The 19,582-nt window shown below is 45.4% G+C and overlaps 1 protein-coding gene across 2 annotated transcripts in view; it reads right to left on the bottom strand.

The window, feature by feature from the left end:
• slc38a3 (solute carrier family 38 member 3) overlaps positions 1-19,582 on the bottom strand; it is a 107,507-nt gene that overhangs the window by 17,659 nt on the left and 70,266 nt on the right. For both annotated transcript variants that reach the window (XM_033037085.1, XM_033037086.1), the window contains 5 exons: positions 9,543-9,625; positions 4,958-5,016; positions 3,129-3,296; positions 2,366-2,445; positions 1,109-1,209 (listed from right to left, as the gene is read on the bottom strand). In XM_033037085.1, the coding sequence (XP_032892976.1) occupies positions 1,109-1,209; positions 2,366-2,445; positions 3,129-3,296; positions 4,958-5,016; positions 9,543-9,625 (491 nt within the window). The remainder of the gene's footprint in view (positions 1-1,108; positions 1,210-2,365; positions 2,446-3,128; positions 3,297-4,957; positions 5,017-9,542; positions 9,626-19,582) is intronic.

Below are 19,582 nucleotides of genomic sequence, written 5' to 3'. Positions count from 1 at the left end.
ACAGGCCCTTCAGCCCAACTTGCTCAACTTAAACCAACTCCGACCAACATGTCCCATCTACACTAGTCCCACCTGCCTGCGTTTGGCCCATATCCCTCCAAACCGGCCCTATCCATGTACCTGTCCAGATGTTTCTTAAACATTGCGTTAGTAGCTGCCTCGACTACCTCCTCGGCAGCTCGTTTCATACACCCGGAGCCTTTGTGTGAAAAGGTTACCCCTCAGGTTCCTATAAAATCTTTCTTTGTTTACCTGTACATCTACAGCTTGGCTGCTTAAATAAAGAGCTGCTTACCAAGCTGATGTTATCCAGGATTTGAGGAAGATAGGAACTGCTATGATCTACCTAGCAAGTCTCCCGCAGTGACATAATGACCAAACATTTCCATTTACCCAACACAGCACAAGAAGTCAACATTGAACCCGTGGTTGTGAACACATTCAAAACTGGCCAACTATGTTTTCTCACTGTCGTTTATCAGACATTGGAAAATTCTGAGGAAGGAAGTTCAGTATAACCTGAAGTCCACAGAACCTTAGGTGGGGCTTATGATATGTTTAATATTGTGAAGTTTATGGTAACACAATGCTTCTATGAAACATTAGCAAAAGAATATAAGAGCACACAATGGGATACATAGCCAGCCAGTATAGAACAGCTAGCACAATTTTTAACATTAAATGTTAAGAGGCATGATGATCACAAGAATAGGGGTTAACTAGGCTGTGGTGAATCTTTGTAAGATATTGGCAAGGGTACTGATTTGTCTTGGCCAGAATATTTGCTAAAAGACACACAGAGTTCAGAAGTGGCCCCAAAAGTGTAACAAACCAACGAGTTATTTAGAGACGTGAAAGAAAATTGGGGAAGAGGATGGGGAAAGATTCAGTGACCAATTCTGCCAGCTGAGTTAAATTAAATTGGTGGTCTCCAATGAAATGGTTCTTTCATCAGGAAAGTATGAGGTTAGTGCCACCGTGTGAGAGAGTTCCTATGGGCCTTATATCTAGCTCAGACTAACAGGATGGGTGAGATACTAACAGTCTTTCCAGTTTTCCCAATATCATTCACAAAAAAAATGGTGACACATACGTTCTTTGAACTCACCATAAAATGTCAAATATCCAAATAAAGCGGCGAGGAAATACATGACGTACATAACCGCGATTGAGATGTTAGACACGTGTTGCATTTTCTTCTTGGTTGGGCTGGAATGGAAGGTATATATTTTAATATAAAACACTGAACAGCATCAAGAGTCGTCATCAAGAAATAAAACTTACACTATACCACTACATACACTGAAGAATGGCGATTACAAATACTGGTCTACCAATGATACCAGATATGTGATGATAAAGTGGTCTGATTATGTTGCTTCCAATACTCAAATCACAGATTAAGATAGAAGTAAGAGTCATTGAGAGAGTGCAGAGGATATTTAATGGCATTGAAGGGTTCTAGTTACAAGGGTTAGGTTGGACAAGATCATAAGAAATAGGAGTAGAATTAGGCCATTTGGCCCATCATGTTTACTCCACCATTCAATCATGGCTGATCTATCTCTCCCTCCTAACCCCATTGTCGGGGTGGGAGATTGCAACCTTCACGTTGTCCGCCCTGTTTCGACGAATGCAATCAACCTGGCGTGCACAATCAAGTAAGATCAAATAGAACAAGTTGGCCTACAACTTTAGGCTGTGCACGCCATACGCAAGAAGAAGACCCCATTCTCCTGCCTTCTCCCCATGACCACTGACACCCTGACAAGCCAGGGTGTTCCCTTTAGAGCGAATGAAGTCGATTAACATTCAGAATAATAAAATAAAGTCAAGAAGGTTGGATTAATAGAGTCATAGAGTGGACTCTACTTTAGTAGAGAGTGAAGCAGCAAGGAAATAGGCCCTTCAGCCTAACTTTCCCATGCCGATCAAGATGCCCCATCTCCACTAGTCCCACCTGCCTGTATTTGGTCTATATCCCTCTAAAACATTCTTATCCATGTACCTGTTCAAATGTCTTTAAATGTTGTTATAGTACTTGCCTCAACTACCTCCTCTGAGAACCCATTCCGCACACTCACCAGCCTCCGTATGAAAGAATTGACCATCAGGTTCCTATTAAATGATTGCCTCAATGACTCGATAACCTATTTGTGAATTCGTATTTTAAGCATGGTTAAGCTGAGAAACACATAACTTTCATTGAATTACAAAATCGCATCTGAGTATATACAGTGTTGTAACCCAAGGAACAAAGCGGCCTTGCGGCATTTACAATGTCCTCAGAACTCAAGACACATTATCCCCCGGTAGGTCAGCTCCAAAGCAAGGAACCCCAACTAAAAATGATACTCATACATACTTTTTCAGCTCTGTGTAGATGGGAAGAACTTCTGGATGACAGACAAAGGCAAAAGCCAGGATGGGAATGGTGTATGCAGTCTGTGAATGAGAGAGTCAGAAAATTGAACTCTAATTGAAATATACGGCTCTATCCAAGACCACAAGAAATGGCAAAGAATTGTGGACGCAGCAAACCAACCTCCCTTCCCTTGACTCCATTTACATGTTACGCTGCCTCAACAAGGCCACCAGCATAATCAAGGACCAGTCTCATCACTGCTGTGTCGCCCCTCTCCCATTCGACAAGAGGTTCAGAAATGTGAAAACGCACACCTCCAGATACAGGGACAGTTATCTTCCCAGCTGTCATCAGGCAACTGAACCATCCTTTCACCAAATTGAGAGTGGTCCTGAGCTACCATCTAACCCACTGGAGATCCTTGGACTATCTTTAATCAGACTTTACTGGACTTTATCTTGTACTAAATGTTATTCCCTTTATCCTTTATCTGTTCACAGTGGATGGCTTGATTGTAATCATGTATAGTCTTCCCGCTGACTGGAGAGCATGCAAGAAAAAAGCTTTTCACTGCACGTGGCAATAAACTAAATTAAATGAAACTAAAAAAAGCCTGATGCAATCATAAAGTCCATTTTAATCAGGATCTCAAATATGCTGAAAACCAAATGCTGACATGCCTTCCACATCAACCGAACATTTGTGTTACGGTTTCTTTATCTGTACAGAACATGCCCCTCAATGCCTCTGCTCATGTTTTTACCTGTGAATTCAGGGTAAACAACCTCGGGCTGCAGTGATCATCAGTGTCCGTGTGAATGTCATTGCTGCTGTTGTAGGTATTATTCTCATAGTTAATGCTGTCAGCAAAGGAGCTGTTTGCATGCATGTTGGTAAATGGGCAGGGAATCTGGAACTTCTTGTAGATCACCTGGAAATACACGTACGGCTTGAAATCAGCATATCAACACGTGAGCACTAAGAAAGTTCATAGAATCACAAACTTATGACAGAATGGCCATTCAGCCCATCAAATCTATGCCAGCTTCATGCAAATTCATTCCCAGTTCCATTTCTTTCCCAATTGCCTGCCCCCAATTTTATCCTGATTAAACCTGGTTCCAACAGCGTTCCAACTAGCCCCCCCCCCCCCCCCAGCCCCACCATTCTCTGTATAAATTTTTTTTTCTCACATTCGCCCCTCACTTCAAATCTTGCCCACAAGTCCGTGAACCTTCATCTCACGAGAGAGCTCCTCTTAATTTGCTCTCTGTGTAGGCAAATCATGATCTTGCACAACCACCACCCATCAAACGTCTTCTCAACCTTCCTTGCCCCAAGAAGAACAATCCCAAAGTCCCCAGTCTGACCTTATAGCCGATAACCCTGTCTTTTAGCTTTAGTTTTCGCTTTGGAGACAGAGCATGGAACCAGGCCCGTGGGCCCACCGAGTCCATGCCAACCAGCGATCACTTGCACACCTGCACACCAGTTCTATGCTACACACCTGCACACCAGTTCTATGCTACACACCTGCACACCAGTTCTATGCTGCACACCTGCACACCAGTTCTATGCTGCACACCTGCACACCAGTTCTATGCTGCACACCTGCACACCAGTTCTATGCTACACACCTGCACACCAGTTCTATGCTACACACCAGGGCCAATTTACAGAAGCTAATTAACCTGCAAACCTGTACATCGTTGGAATATGGGAGGAAACCGGAGCACCCCGAGAAAACCAACAAGGTCACAGGGGGAACGTACCAGCTTTGGAAACATTCTCGTAAATCTCTTCACTACTCTCTCCAGAACCTACACATCCTTCCTAAAGAGTAACCATTGATGACAGAATATACTTTGTCATTAAAAAAAAAATCTGAACAAAATGAATCTTGTTGGATAATTTACTACTATATACTGGTGTAGGAATCTTACTTCCTATGGTAAAGGAAGAGTCCTTCGGGCCCATGAAATCCATGCTAACTCACAAAATAACAATTCTATCAGTCTTATTTCCTCTTTCCTTATCTCCCTGTACCATGCCATCTTATTCTCTCTCACATGCCCACCAATATATACCCCTTTGATTATTTTGCCACTTGACTGCAGTAATGGGTCATTTACAATAGCCTATTTTCCAACCAATCTCTGAAGAAACTGTAGCACATGACAAAAACCCATACAGTCTCAGGCAGAACATGCAAACTCCACATAGACAGCACCCAAGATCAAAATCAACCCAGTTCTCTGGATCTGTGAAGCAGCAACACTAACTGGCTCAATCACGCCACCCAATACATTTAATACAATAATGAAAAACAATGATTGTGAAATGAGAAACATTGTGCTGGAACAGGACATTGCCACAGACGGCTGTAAGGAGGCCAAGTCATTGGGTATTTTTAAAGTGGTAGGTTCTTGATTGGTAAGGGTGTCAGGGTTTATGGGGAGAAGACAGGGAAATGAGGTTGAGGAAAAAATAGATCAGCCATTATCAAATGGCAAGTCAGACTTGATGGGCCGAATGGCCTAATTCTGCACCAAAACAGACTGCAGAGCTAACAGCTAATGTTACTACACTTACCGCAATTAGGAAGAAAACCATGCAGCTGAGAGAGAAACCACTTGTGTAGCCCAGGTAACCTACAATTAAAATATGGAGAGAAAGGATTACTTTGCTGAAAGGTGCAAAAATTGTATATTAGAACTCCAACCTTGTGAAGTTAAAGCAGAGGAATTGCAATCATGGCTGAAGCATTCTTTTAGAAAATCATGTCAGATAAACCAGCCAGATTTTGTGTACTCTAATATCCTTATCCGTAGTCTCTGCCTTTTGCCAATGAATGGCCAACCCTTTATTCTGCTGATAGACACAAAGTGCTGGAGTAACTCAGCGGTTCAGGCAGCATCTCTGGTGAAAATGGATAGGTGATGTTTTTCGGGTTGGGACCCTTCTTCGGACATTTATCTTTACTCATTGTCTCCAGAGATGCTGCCTGACCCACTGAGTTACTCCAACGTTTAATGTCTATCTTTGGTGTAAACCAGCACCCCCAGTTCCTTGTTATTACATCATTATATGTTGGTTCTGTCTTATTTAGGTCTTCACTCAATAGTTGGACAGCATCGTCCTTTCAATAACTGAGGTAAACCACGAAGAGGAAGGTCTGAAAATCCATACTTCTTTCAGGCAACTCTAATACTTAAAGCCACAGGATATGGAAGGTCCATGCATCATTCTGCCTTCAACATACATCACCTTCTCACTTTCCCATTAGACTTGAATGTCAGATCCGATCAGGTCAGTCAACAGTGCAATGGAATCGCCAAACTGTCCTGCAATTGCGCCGCCCATATCCACCGTCCGTAATACCCGTCCCAAACCCATGCTTAGCAAGACTTTTCAAAATGTTTCTGAGCAGTAAATGGTAAGTGAAGGGCCTGTCCCACTTGGCCGTCATATACGCCACAGGCCGGTAGTGACTGACGCACGACGGTGGCGAGCGTCATCGTGCGTCCGCACAGCCGTCTGGAGCGCATGACGTCATTTGAAGATAGACACAAAATGCAGGAGTAACTCAGCGGGACCGGCAGCATCTCTGGAGAGAAGGAATGGATGATGTTTCGGGTCGAGACTCTTCTTCAGTCTGAAGAAGGGTCTTGACCCGAAACGTCAGCCATTGCTTCTCTCCAGAGAGGCTGCCGGTCCCGCTGAGTTACTCCTGCATTTTGTGTCTATCTCCAATCGTCTTGGCCCCGCTCTGGGAGTAGGAGTGGGGGCGGATCAGGATCCGCATCCGCAATGGCCGTGAGCCCCAGGCCGAGCTAGGCGATCGCTTGCCTGCTTCTGCTGCTGTTGGAGGTGAGACGTTGCGTTGGTGTGTCGTACTTAGCCATCATTTACGCGACAGGCCGGTGGCGCGCAAAGATTTCGTGCAGAACGAAATCCTGGAGTGCTGCGCAATACCGCGTGCAACTCCACACTCCTCCACGCCACTCCATGCGCCCGTCCCGCGCTATCCACACGCTACCAGGTCGCGTAAATGGCGTGCAAATGATGGCCAGGTGGGACAGGCCCTTACGTCACTGAGTTGCACTCACATCAAGTCTCAGGTCTTCATGGACCAAAGGATAAAAGGGGAGGAGAGGGAGGAGGGGAGGGAGCCCATAATGCTAAAGTCTTGAAAAATAATAAATTAGAAAGGCAAGTTCCACCAGATTAATTGATTCATTGGTTTCTGATATCGGACACCTGTGGCTCTGGCTGACATTGCTTAGTTTAGTTTAGTTTAGTTTAGAGATACAGCGTGGAAACAGGCCCTTCGGCCCACCGAGCTTGATGCAACCTCGTAGTTGAGGGGAGGCGGAAGAAGCAAGCTCATGAAGCTTGCTCTTTTCCATCTTTCTCCCCCACTGAAGAACTGATCCTGACCTGAAACGTGGCCTGTCCATTCCATCCAGGGATGCTGCCTGACTCGCTGAGTTACTCCAGCACTTTGTGTTCAACCCAAGATTTCATCATCTGCAGTTCCTTGTGTCACCTATAAACCTGGCTACCAGTTGAATACCCTCGTGCGGTGGGTGATAGAGACGTCAACAAACACGAGTGCTAATTTACTGACCTAGTTCACATTATTTTCACCTTCTAATTGCTACGCTGTGGACATCAGATCAAACATCATTACGTGCAGATGCAAAATCATTACAACATTCGATCCACAGAACTCACAACTCAAGAAATAAAGAGCGATTATCTTAATAACGGTTTCAAATACCCATGAGAAAGAAGACGATGACCTATTTCTTTGGTCCCTCTCATTACTAGCAATTTAAACTGAACCTGATTCAACCTTTCACATGTCCACCATACGTCAATAATTAACAAGCATTTGTTCTGACAGACAAAGCTCGGACTGTTCGCTGTGAGGCAATTACCTTTCCCGCGGCTACAAGTTTCTATTTCAAACTTGATGCCAGGGCTTTAGAGTGGGCAGCCAATGTCGCTTCTCACAAAGATTTTGAAAGTGAGTTTTGACGTGCATGGGTGTTGGGGGAAGGGAGGGGCACAGGGTGCTTACTCAACAAGTTGGCAACTCACGGGCTTATGATACCAAGGCAAGGTGGTGCAGCGGTAGAATTGCTACTTTACTGCGGCAGAGACCCTGGTTCGATTCTGGCTACGGGCGCTGTCTGTACGGAGTTCGTACGTTCTCCCCGTGACCACTTGAGTTTTCTCCGATTGCTCCGGTATTCACCCACACTCCAAAGATTTGTAGGTTAATTGGCTTCAGTAAGTATTGTAAATTGTCTCTAGTGTGTAGGATAGTGCGAGTGTACGGGGATCGATGGTCGACGCAGACATGGTGGACTGAAGGGCCTGTTTCCATGCTGTATCTCTAAACTAAACTAATGATCATAAGAAGATGGTTATAAGGTGGTTTCTGAGTTTATTTAGGATAATTGCAATTGATTTCCGTATGGTTTGCAGATATATAACCATAATACATGATGAGAGTTTGACGGCACTGGGCCTGTACTCATTGGAGTTTCGCAAGATGAGGGGGGACCGCATTGAAATTTACTGAATAGTGAAAGGCCTGGATAGAGCGGATGTGGGGAGGATGTTTCTGTTAGTGGGGGATTCTAAGACCAGAGGGCACAGCTTCAGAATAAAAGAATGTACCTTTGGAAAGGACATGAGGAGGATTTTCTTTTTGTCAGAGGGTGGAGAATCTGTGGGATTAATTGCCAAGATGGCTGTGGAGCCCAAGTCATTGGGTATACCGCCACTGTCCACCCTAATTTGATCCTGAAATGTATATATCAGTCCTTTCATCATCACTGGATTTAAATCCTTGAACTCCTCACCCAACAGCACTGAGAGAATCTTCACCAGGGAAGTATGGTCATTCAAGAATATAGCTCACCATCACTGTGCCATTGGCAGGGGCGGTGTGGTGATGCAGCTGCCTCACAGCGCCAGGGACCCAGGCTCAATTCTGACCCCGGGTGCTGTCTGTGTGGAGTTTCTACATATGACAGTGTTTTTGGTTTTGGTCCACGCTATCCAGAATGTCTCTATGCTAAGGCTAGGTATCCAGCTAAAAGCACAGGATTGAGATCAACAGTTTCCACAGTTTACATGACTGCTTTGTGTGCTTTTCTCCCGCTTTTCACTTGCTAACTAGTAGATTGAGTCTATTTGTTCCCTAAACCCTTTGCCACGGAGACCAGCCCATCTAGAGTCATGGTCATACAGCACAAGAACATGGCCTTAGGACCAACTTTACCGTGCCGATCAAGATGCCCCATCCACATTATATCTACCTGTCTGGATTTGGTCCCTCTAAACCTTTCCTATCATAGAAACATAGAAAACAGGTGTAGGAGTAGGCCATTTGGCCCTTCGAGCCTGCACCGCCATTCAATATGATCATGGCTGATCATGAACCTGTCCAAATGTCTTTTCAATGTTGTTATAATACCTGCCCCAACTACCTCCTCCGGCAGCTCAAAATGTGTAGGATAGAAGTGCTGAAGCTGGTTTACACGGAAGATAGACACAAATTGCTGGAGTAACTCAGCGGGACAGGCAGCATCTCTGGTGAGAAGGAATGGGTGACATTTTGGGTCGGGACCCTTCAGTCTGTCCTGCGGAGTTACTCCAGCATTTTGTATCTGTCCTCTGGCACCTTGTTCCATATCCTCACCACTCTCGTGGCCCCATAGCAGAAGCGTCCACGTCACGGGGCTGGGAACTGGAAGTATCCTGAGCTAATTCTGCTACCACCATCAGCTACTGTGACAAGTGATGGCTTCCACTGATTGTCGCTGGAAGCTTGCGTCCTTTTCAGGACGGACGATGACAGCGATGTCAACATTTGTAACAAGATGGACACGAAAAGAAAAAAGAAGAACCACCCTCTTTTCCGATTTTTGTTCTTGAGACCTTTCAACATTCCATTACATGTTTTTAAATAGTCGATTTCATGCTCTAAAAATGGCACGAGCAACATAAGGATATTGCACAGATCCTGAACTCTAATATCACTGCTGGAGTGGCAATTCCTACCCCTCCAGCATCACAAAGTGGTGCATCAACCCGAGTCAACAAAAGTGAATTTTCTCACATTCTATCACAGAAATATCACAATGTGTCCAAAACTAACCGAGTTGTTTCATCAGGGCCAGAGGCAACACGACAGTGGCAGAGGTGATGATCACCAGGTAGTTTCCATTCAGGTACCATTCTCTGAAATAAAATAGAATTCAAGTAAAAGTTAACATGGAAACTCCAGTGGGAAATTAACAATCAAGACACAAGACTCAAGAGTCAAAAGAGCCAAGAATGTTTTATTGGCGTATGTCCTGTAACAGAAAAGTTACTCCAGCATTTTGTGACCACCTTTGATTTAAACCAGCATCTGCAGTTCTTTCCTACCTCCTCTGGCAACTTGTTCCATACACCCATCACCCTTTCTGTAAAAAAGGTTACCCCTCGGGTTCCTATTAAATCATTCCTCCCTCATCTTAAACCTACGTCCTCTGGTCCTCGATCCTACTCTACCCAGTCTCCTCCTCTCCCGATTTTGTACACCTCTAAAAGATCATGAAGTCTTATAGGGAGTTAAAATGGTTGGCAACCAGGAGATCCAGTAGGGCTTGCTGGACCATGTGCACGTGTTTAGCGAAACTGTTTAAATATCTTCCTGTTCTGACCAGGAGTTCGGGGTCCAGCCATAAAGTGAATTGAAAGCAAGGTTGCCACTAGATTTTAACCGAATGGTGACGTTTTCCAGGTCTCTAAATGGTTTCATCATCTTACTGAAGCATTCAACGTGCTCACAATAGATCCCACTGCAAACTGAGCGGTTCTTGCTCAAAGATTTCACAGCGCTATTGGAGGGACTGTGTCAAAGCCCATGTTTCTCTTTCAGTCATCACTAAGGCTGATTATCTGCTCCATTAACAGGTTGCCGCTTGAGGGAGCAGGCTCTGTGCAAATTATTTCCCACATTAAAACCGTGACTGCACTTCAAACAGCACTTAGTTGGTTGTTATGCACTTTGGAATGTCATGTAAGACGGTCCACAAACCCAATCTTGCTCCTCACTCCGAGTGTTGCTTTTTTGCTGAAAATCAGTATTAAATGAAAATCACTCCCTCATTCAAACCTATCTTACGAACTGATTTGATCGGTGTGTAGTGGAAATTTGAGCTTGCGTATCAAGTTTTTTTGAAAAGTACTTTGTTACAGCAGCAATAAAATGTTATTCTGGGCATGTTCTGGTCAGAAAGCCTGTTCTCTTTGCCAAGAGGTGAGTAACTTTGAAAATATTTTGGCTGTTCTTGTCTGGAGACACAGTCTTCTGTAGTCAGCCTATGGCTACGTTGGCTGGTTGTTCTGTATTCAAGGAAGTACTCTACTACAAAATGAAGAGCATTTGGTAACAGAACTCAGGAACAACTTCATCCCCTCTGTTATCAGGTGACTGAATGGTCCTACCATAAGCTGGGGCATTGCCCAAGTCACCTCTACCCCATTGCAGACATTGGACTTTGTCTGTGGAATTGATGCGCTATAATGCTGAGAATGCTATATTATCTTTTCCCTTGCTCTACTTATTGTATTTGGATATAGTCTTATCTGATCTCTTTGGATTGCAAACAAAACAAGGCTTTACATTGTACCTCAGTGCAAATCTAAACCTAAAGAACGGGTGATTTACTGTTTTGGACTCAGAATCATAGTGTGTGGAAACAGGCCCTAAGGCACAACTTGCTGACGCCGACTGACTTGTCCCATCAGCATTAGTCTCCCCTGCCTGCACTTGGCCCATATCCCTCTAAACCTATTCTATCCATCTATATGCTTCTTTAACATTGTGATAGTACTTGCCTCAACTATCTCCTCCGGCAGCTCGTTCCATGCACCCAACACGCTTTGTGTAAAAAAGTTACCCCTCGGGTTCCTATTAAGTCTCCCCCTCCCTATCTTCATCCCCCCAAAATTAGTGTATTTTTAGTTTTGTATTATGTGGGGGGTGGAGTGGGTGGGGAACGTTCTTTATCTCTTTCCTCGACAGAGATGTGACTTTATCCTTATCGTATCTCCGTCTGCAATGTGGCCTCACATCGTGGAGCTGGCGGCCTCTTGCTGGGGATCGACCTTGGGAGCTCCAACTGCAAGAGCCTGTGGATTAAACACCTCGGAGCTGGCGGTCCCTTTGCCGGGGATCGACCTCGGAAGCTCCAACCGCAGGACCCTGCGGACTTAACATCATGGAACTCGCGATTCCTTTGTTAGGGACTGGCTTCAGGAGCTTCAAGCCGCAGGAGCTTCGACCACCCCAATCATAGGAGCTTCGATCGCCCCGATCTCCGGCTGCGGGAGCTTCAATCGCCCCAACTGCGGATGGTTCGACTCCCCCGACCACGGGAGAAAAAGGAGGAAAGAAGATAAGACTTTACTTCCTTCCATCACAGTGAGGAATGTGGAGAAGCCGCTGTGATGGATGGTTATGATAAATGTTTATGTGGTTGCGTGTTTTGTTGCTTTTTTGGTATGACTATATGGCAAATCAACTTCCTTGTATGATTTACATACTTGTTTTGTTCTCATATTTGGCTAATAAAATCTATTACATTCTTAAACCTATGTCCTCTGGTTCTCAATTCCCCAACTCTGGGCAGAAGACTCTGTGTGTTTACCCAATCTAGTCCTCTCTAGATTTTGTACACCTCTATACCTTTTTCACACAAGGTTTGGTCTGCGCTTAAAACAAACTGCTGGAGGTACTCAGAAGGTCCAGCAGCATCTGCGGAGGCAAAGAGATGATCGAACCCTTGCATTGGAACCTGCTGGGATCTGATGCATTGGACTTTGGTCGTTCACAAAAAGCTAAGGTTGGTTGTACAACACTTGTAAATAAATGAAACAGTGCAACACAATAGCGATTGACATTTGGCACAATGCGAATAGGTTTAGGTTTATTGTTGTCATGTGTACCGAGGTACAATGAACAGCTTTGTTTTGCATCCTATCCTATCAGATCATAGATCAGGTGCAATAGAGCAAAGGGCGGAGATACAGAGTGCAGAATATCAGTCTCAGCATCAGTTCCATAGACAAAGTCCAATGCCTGCAAAGAGGTGGTGGTGAATTGGACAGTACCTAGCTTATGGAAGGACCATTCAAGGGGAAGAGGCTGTTCCTGAGTCTGGTGGTGCACACTTTTGAGCTTCAACATTCAGTCTGAGAAATAATTTATCCGTTTTCTGTAACATGTAAAAATATCTCGGAGGACTTCATAATCAGTGAATTCCTTGTGCCTTCATTAATTATATCCTTCAATCAATCAATGTTCTAGAATCTTTCCTACATCGGCACTGTGATGCAGCTAGCAGAGTTGCTTCCACAGCTCCAGGCACCCCGTTCAATTCTGACCTCCAGTGATGTCTTTCATGAGTTTGCATGTTCTCCCCGTGACCTTGTGAGTTTTCCTCGGCAGCCCAGTTTACTCTTCAGGGCGGCACGGCAGCACAGCGGTAGAGTTGCAGCCTCAGAGCGCCAGAGACCTGGGTTCGATCCTGACTGCAGGTGCTGTCTGTACAGAGATTGCACATTCTCACCGTGACCATGTGGGTTTTCTCCAGGTGCTCTGGTTTCCACCCACATCCCAAGGACGTCCAAGTTTGTAGGTTAATTGGCTTGGGTAAAGTTGTAAAATTGTCCCTGGTATGTGCGAGAGTATAGGTGATCGCTGGTCGGCGCGGACTTGGTGGGCCGAAGGGCCTGTTTCCGCGGTGTAACTCTAAAGTCTAAAGTCCCTTGCATCCCAAGCATTATGAGTTGGTAGGTTAATTGGTCAATGTAAATTGTCTCTAACATGCAGGTGAGCAGTAGATTCTGAGGGGAAGTTATGGGAAATATGGGGAGAATAAATTAGAGGAGAAATTAGTGGAGAGTAAGATCGTGCCGTGAACTGGCATAGACTTGATGATGAGATGAAATGGCTTCCTTCAATGCTATAAGGAAACATGGAATCATTTCGGCCAAACCAGTAGTTGACCTATTTCCTGCTGGTGTTGTCTAGAGATATTTAACATGCAATGGAAATACAAGAATAGACAAACCTGTGATTTAAGGTCTTGCCCTATGCTTAGATTACATCTGCAGATCCAGGACTGGAAATCTAACCACAAGTTCCTGGCTCAGGGCCAAAGCTTGGCAAGCTCAAGCCAACAACACTGGGTAGAGTCCTAAGAGCAGAGCGGTTCTTCCACAAACTCCAACCCATTGTTCTATTCATCTCTGCATCTACACGGTGTTGAAATGTCAGTGAGTGGACAGTATGAATTTTACCCATCCTTGGCCCCTCACCTCCTTTATAGAGTCATAGAGTCACACAGCACGGAAATAGGCCCTTCGGCCCAACTCATCCATGACAACCCATTTGCCTGCATTTGGTCCATATCCCTCTAAACCTCCCCTATCCAAGTATCCATCCAAGTGTCTTTTAAATATAGTCTCAGCATTGATCTTTATCTCTGCACGGATCAATTCCAACCACAAATCCCGCACTCCACCACCACACTGAGTGTATTTGTCTTCCTCAGTTCAACCTGTGGTGGGTTTCAGAGCAGAAAGTAGATCTCTGAGCATTAAATGTGCAAGAAGACAAAGGATACCGGTCGAGGAGGCCATATTGCGAGCACCAGATGCAATAGACCATGGTGGAAGAGGTCCAGATGAACTCCTGTTTCACCTGGAGGAGTGTTTAGATCTAGTGAGGGAGAAGTTGTAGGGACAGATGTTACAATTGCTGATGGAGGTGCCATAGACGAACAGGAGAGTGATTAAATGTGCACGTCCTGAATTGTTGTCTCGTCTTCAGGTTGACACAGTGGCACGGCGGTAGAGTTGCTGCCTTACAGTGCCAGACACCCAGGTTCAATCCTGACTACTGGGTGCTGTCTGTGTGGAGTTTGCACGTTTGTGTGTGACTGCGAGGATTTTCTCCGTGTGCTCCACTATCCTTCCAAAGATGTGCAGGTCTGTAGGTTAATTGGCTTCTGTAAATTGTCCCTAGTGTTTAGGATAGAACTAGTGTACAGGTGATCGCTGGTGGGCTCAGACTCGGTGGGCCGAAAGGCCTGCTTGCACGCTGTATCTCTAAACTAAACTAAACAACATGTCGAGTCCCATGTACAATAGATTTTTCAAAGCATGTGTTGGCATATAATTCACTACTTATTTAATACATTTCTCCTAGCACCAAAGAAGTTCTGATACACAGCATCCAAACCTCACTGACCATAGATGGTCTTAGCAACAGCCACAGTTAACCAGACACAGTTAAAACAAATACATTGATACGAGAGTCCTTAGTAGCTTACTTCCTTCTGTCTCCTAGTAACTAGGTGATAATCAGCATGTGAACCTAAACACATCTAAGCAGGGTGAACTAGATAAAGCGGCTTAAATCCGATTGTAAAGAACTGAGGGAAATTATAAATTACAGCAGAAATGTCAATTAAACAATTTATTAATATTTTCATGGAGATGACTTTTTGACTGAAAGTGGAGGAAACCAAACAAGCTTTGTAGTGACGTTATATGAGCACACCGATTAGTTAGCACAGAACATTACACAAATTAATATTTACTCTTGTATTTTTATGATGTATTTTTAATTGCCTGCCTTGTTTGAATAGAATTACAGATAAGCACACTTGCAACATCAGATGCATGTGTGTGTGTGTGTGTGTGTGTGTGTGTGTGTGTGTGTGTGTGTGTGTGTGTGTCTGTGCTAACATGTGCACTCGTCTGCCTTTCACTGCCCCTCTAACAGACTAAATGATGCATGATCGTAGATAGGATGCTTGATGGAGCAAATATAAATCACTTCTGCTGAAACATAGCAATGAATAGAATCACAAAGGCAGCACCCACACCGTTGCCCGCCTAGTGTTGTGCCAGTGAATCAGTACACAAGGCCTTGGAGATGCACCGGGGGTTCTGAGGTCGGCTGTGGGAGATGCCCTGGGGCATGGAGAAGGAGCGATGGCCGCGGGAGCTGAGGGATGGCGTGTTCGCGGGTCGCTGCGTCCATGGAGAGGACCTGCTGGAGGTTCCAACAGCAGCCAGGGGATCATTGGAGGCCCCGCAGAGGTCAGGCGAGCAGGCGTATCGGACATGGCCTATAGCAACACGACGAGATGGTGGAGGGCACCGACATCCTCGCCAGGCCTGGACGACCCCTGCAACTCCGACCCAGTGTCAGCCAGGACAACGGGCCTCTGAGGCCAATTTAACATTCTACATTTTTACGAACTTTAAAACTTGAAGGACACAAGATGGCATCGGAAACGTGTCGACTCTTGTGTACTGCCTCAGCGTAAACTACGAATCTTACCCTCTTTACACGGCTATCATTGAACCTGTTTTTAATGAAGATTTTACTGAAGATATTACTGATTTTACTGAAACATATCCAAAAATAATTTTTGGATATATTTTGTATATATAAAAACAATTTCATAGTACCTAGGAACACGTGACAATAAACTACCATTGAGTCAGGTATTGGAATGATCGGTCAGTTGGATAGATTTCATTCTGCCGTGTAAAATGGATACCTTGTTATGTACTGTTGTATAAATCTGTCTGTTTAATGGAAGCAACTTATTAGCCTTACCCCAGCAGAGCTTCATGTGATACTATTCCAAACCTGTATCTGATGAGTCCCTCACTGCTCTCTGAAGTTGCCCAGATCTAGAGAGACAAAGTGTTTAAGAAGGAACTGCAGATGCTGGAAAATCGAAGGTACACAAAAATGCTGGAGAAACTCAGCGGGTGCAGCAGCATCTATGGAGCGAAGGAAATAGGCAACGTTTTGGCCGAAACGTTGCCTATCTCCTTCGCTCCATAGATGCTGCTGCACCCGCTGAGTTTCTCCAGCATTTTTGTGTACCTTCAGATCTAGATAGAGTTGGATAGCGCTCTTAAAAATAGCGGAGTCAGGGGATATGGGGAAAAGGCAGGAACGGGGTACTGAGTGTGGATGATCAGCCATGATCACAGTGAATGGTGGTGCTGGCTTGAAGGGCCAAATGGCCTAGTCCTGCACCTATTGTCTATTGTCTACAACGAACTACATCTCTATGCTACAGCAGTTCCAGAAGAAGTTCAATTACTGCTCTGGGTCAACCCGGGATGGACGGTAAACGTTGATCTTGCCATTGATGTCTACAAACTTAATAATGGATTTTTACGACGTTTGTGAGCTGCTGCCTCACATTGTCAGAGACCTCGGGTGCTGTCTGTGTGGAGTTTCCACGTTCTCCCTGTGACTGCATGGATTTAGTTTAGTTTAGTTTAGTTTGGAGATACAGCATGGAAACAGGCCCTTCAGCCCACCTGGTCTGCACCGACCAACGATCACTTGTACACTAGTTCTATGTTTTCCCAGTTTCGCATTCTACACACTAGGATCAATTTACAGAAGGCAATTAACCTGCAAACCGGCACATCTTTGGAATGTGGGAGGAAACAGGAACACCCAGAAAAAACCTTACCGACACAGGGAGAACGTACAAACTGTGTACTGAGTGCACCTTGGATTGAACCCGGGTCTCTGAGGCTGTGAGGCTACATCTCTATTGCTGCACACTGTGCCGCTCTCCAAGAAGGGTAAGCAGGACTTGTTCGGGGTCAAGGGAAGAATCGAGGCACCAATGTTTGCTTTTTTTTGTTTTAGAAATATAGCGTGGAAACAGGCCCTACAGCCCAACGGGTCCGCGTCAACCAACGATCACACGTACATTAGTTCTATTCCACACACTAGGGACAATTAATAAAAGGCAATTAACCCCGTCTTTGGAATGTGGGGGGATTCGGGGGCACCCAGAAAAAACCTCACCATCGTGGGGAGAACGTACAAACTCTGTACGGACAGCACCCAGCACTTAGCATCGAACCCAGGTCTCTGGTGCTGTTAGGAAACAGCTCTACCGATGCGCCACTGTGCAATCATTCTCAGTATCTTCGTGGCTGAAAGAACTCAGTATTCCCTCTGGCTCTGACGGTGGCAGTCTTTGGACTGGCCGTCGTGATCCTGTTACAGATGCTCAGTTTTATGACTCAGGCCCTGAATGGATGCTGCTGTTGCCAGCATCTGCAACACCTTCGAATGGAGCCTGTAACGGCAGTCTGCGGCCACGCTCAGCTCATTCCTTAAACCCATCGTTTCCACCAAGCGCCGTGTTCATTTCTTGGATTTTTGAGATTCCAGTGGAACATTTTCAGTGTACTAGAACTAAAGGTTCTTTTGTATAAAACAGACATATGGTTTCACTATAAATACAGGAGGTATTCAGAGCGGCACAGTGGCGCAGCTGGTAAAGCTGTTGCCGGACAGTGCCAGAGACCCCAGTTTGATCCACACCTCATTTGCTGTCTCTGTGGAGTTTGCACGTTCTCCCGGTGACCGCATGGGTTTCCTCCGGGCGCTCTGGTTTCCTCTCACGCCCAAAGATGTACAGGTTTATGGGTTAATTGGCCTCAATTATGTTAATTGGTTCATTTCTCATAGGAGGTGGATGAGAAAGTGGGTTAAGGTAGAACTAATGTGAACGTGTGATCGATGGTCGGCGTGGACATTGGGCCGAAGGGCCTGTTTCAATGCTGTATCTCAAAACTAAACTAAGCTAAACTCCACTTACATTGTGACCTCTTTAAATGTCCGTTTTAGGTCTAAGACTTAGTGCAGTCCTTAGTGAACCACTTCAGTAAGGCATATGGGCGCACTCCTCTTTTCAAGCAAGTTCCAATCCCTCTATCTCCTTCTACTTAGATCAGGGGTCGACAACCTTGTTCTGCTTAGGGGCCGGGACGCATGTCTGTGAGCGGATGGCGGGCCACATCTTTCACGTGTACACATGGATCCCGCCCCCTTCCCACCCCGGATGGCAGGCATCAAATCACGTGTTCACAGAAGGTAGACAAAAATGCTGGAGTAACTCAGCGGGTGAGGCAGCCTCATGCAATCCTTGCATGTCTCACCCGCTGAGTTTCTCCAGCATTTCTGTCTACATTCGATTTTTCCAGCATCTGCAGTTCTTTCTTAAACGTGTTCACAGAAGATGCGCGGCCGTGCCGGCGGCTTTGCGCAGGATGCGGTACAGACAGAGCTCGGCCGCTGCTCAGGGCGCTTGGTAGGCCGGATTATTTCGGTTTAGGCCCGGGGGCCGTAGGTTGCCGACCCCTGACTTAGATATTCAAAACCCAAAAGGTTGAGTGGGGAAGATAGGAAAGAAATTATTTTTAAAGATATGAAGGCAGTTTAAATGACACTGCAGTTCCCAGTAAAATATCTGCATCTTAACTTGCTTATGGGAGTCACACCACCATATAAATGCAGCAGGATCACACTCCAGTAAAAGGCAAACACTGAGGCTGCATCAGCAGCAGAAGACATGAGAAAGGGTCTGGGTGGGATTAGGAATACATGTTCAACATTACACCCCAGCGGTATGAAAATTTACCTCTAACTTCAAGTAACCCTTGATTTCCCTCTCTCTCCATCCCTAACTCTTCCCATTTCTCTGACCATTTTATCTCTGTTTGCTTTGTTGTTACTTTCCCCCAGCTAACAATGATCTATTCTACATGTTCCTAGATCTCTATTCCCTTTGTCCTGTTTTCACACCTTACATGTCCTTATCTATATATCCCCCTCTCCCCTGACATCAGTCTGAAGAAGGGTCTCGACCCGAAACGTCACCCAGTCCTTCTCTCCAGAGATGCTACCTGTCCCGCTGAGTTACTCCAGCATGTTGTGTCTATCTTCGGTTTAAACCAGCATGCACAGCTCCTTCCTGCACATCTCTCTGCTTCCTGTTGTCTAATTTTAACATGAGCTGCATCATGATCATTTGACATACAGTGGTTTTGGTCATTTTTTAAGTCCAAAACTTTACCACATGAGAGTGGAATCCGTTTGGTAATTTCCCCTGCATAGGCTGCCATAACTGGGCCGTTACCGGGCTGCACAGTGGCGCAGCTAGTAGGGCTGCTGCCCCGCAGCGCCAGAAAACCGGGTTCAATCCTGACCTTGGGTTCGATCCTGACCTTGGGTGCTGTCTGTGTGGAGTTTGCACACTCTCCCCGTCACCACATTGGTTTTCTCTGGGTGCTCCGGTTTCC

This window comes from Amblyraja radiata, chromosome 18 (genome assembly GCF_010909765.2).
Source record: "Amblyraja radiata isolate CabotCenter1 chromosome 18, sAmbRad1.1.pri, whole genome shotgun sequence".
Classification (NCBI taxonomy): domain Eukaryota; kingdom Metazoa; phylum Chordata; class Chondrichthyes; order Rajiformes; family Rajidae; genus Amblyraja; species Amblyraja radiata.
Note: the sequence above shows the minus strand (reverse complement) of the source record. Positions and strands in the feature narration are given on the sequence as shown.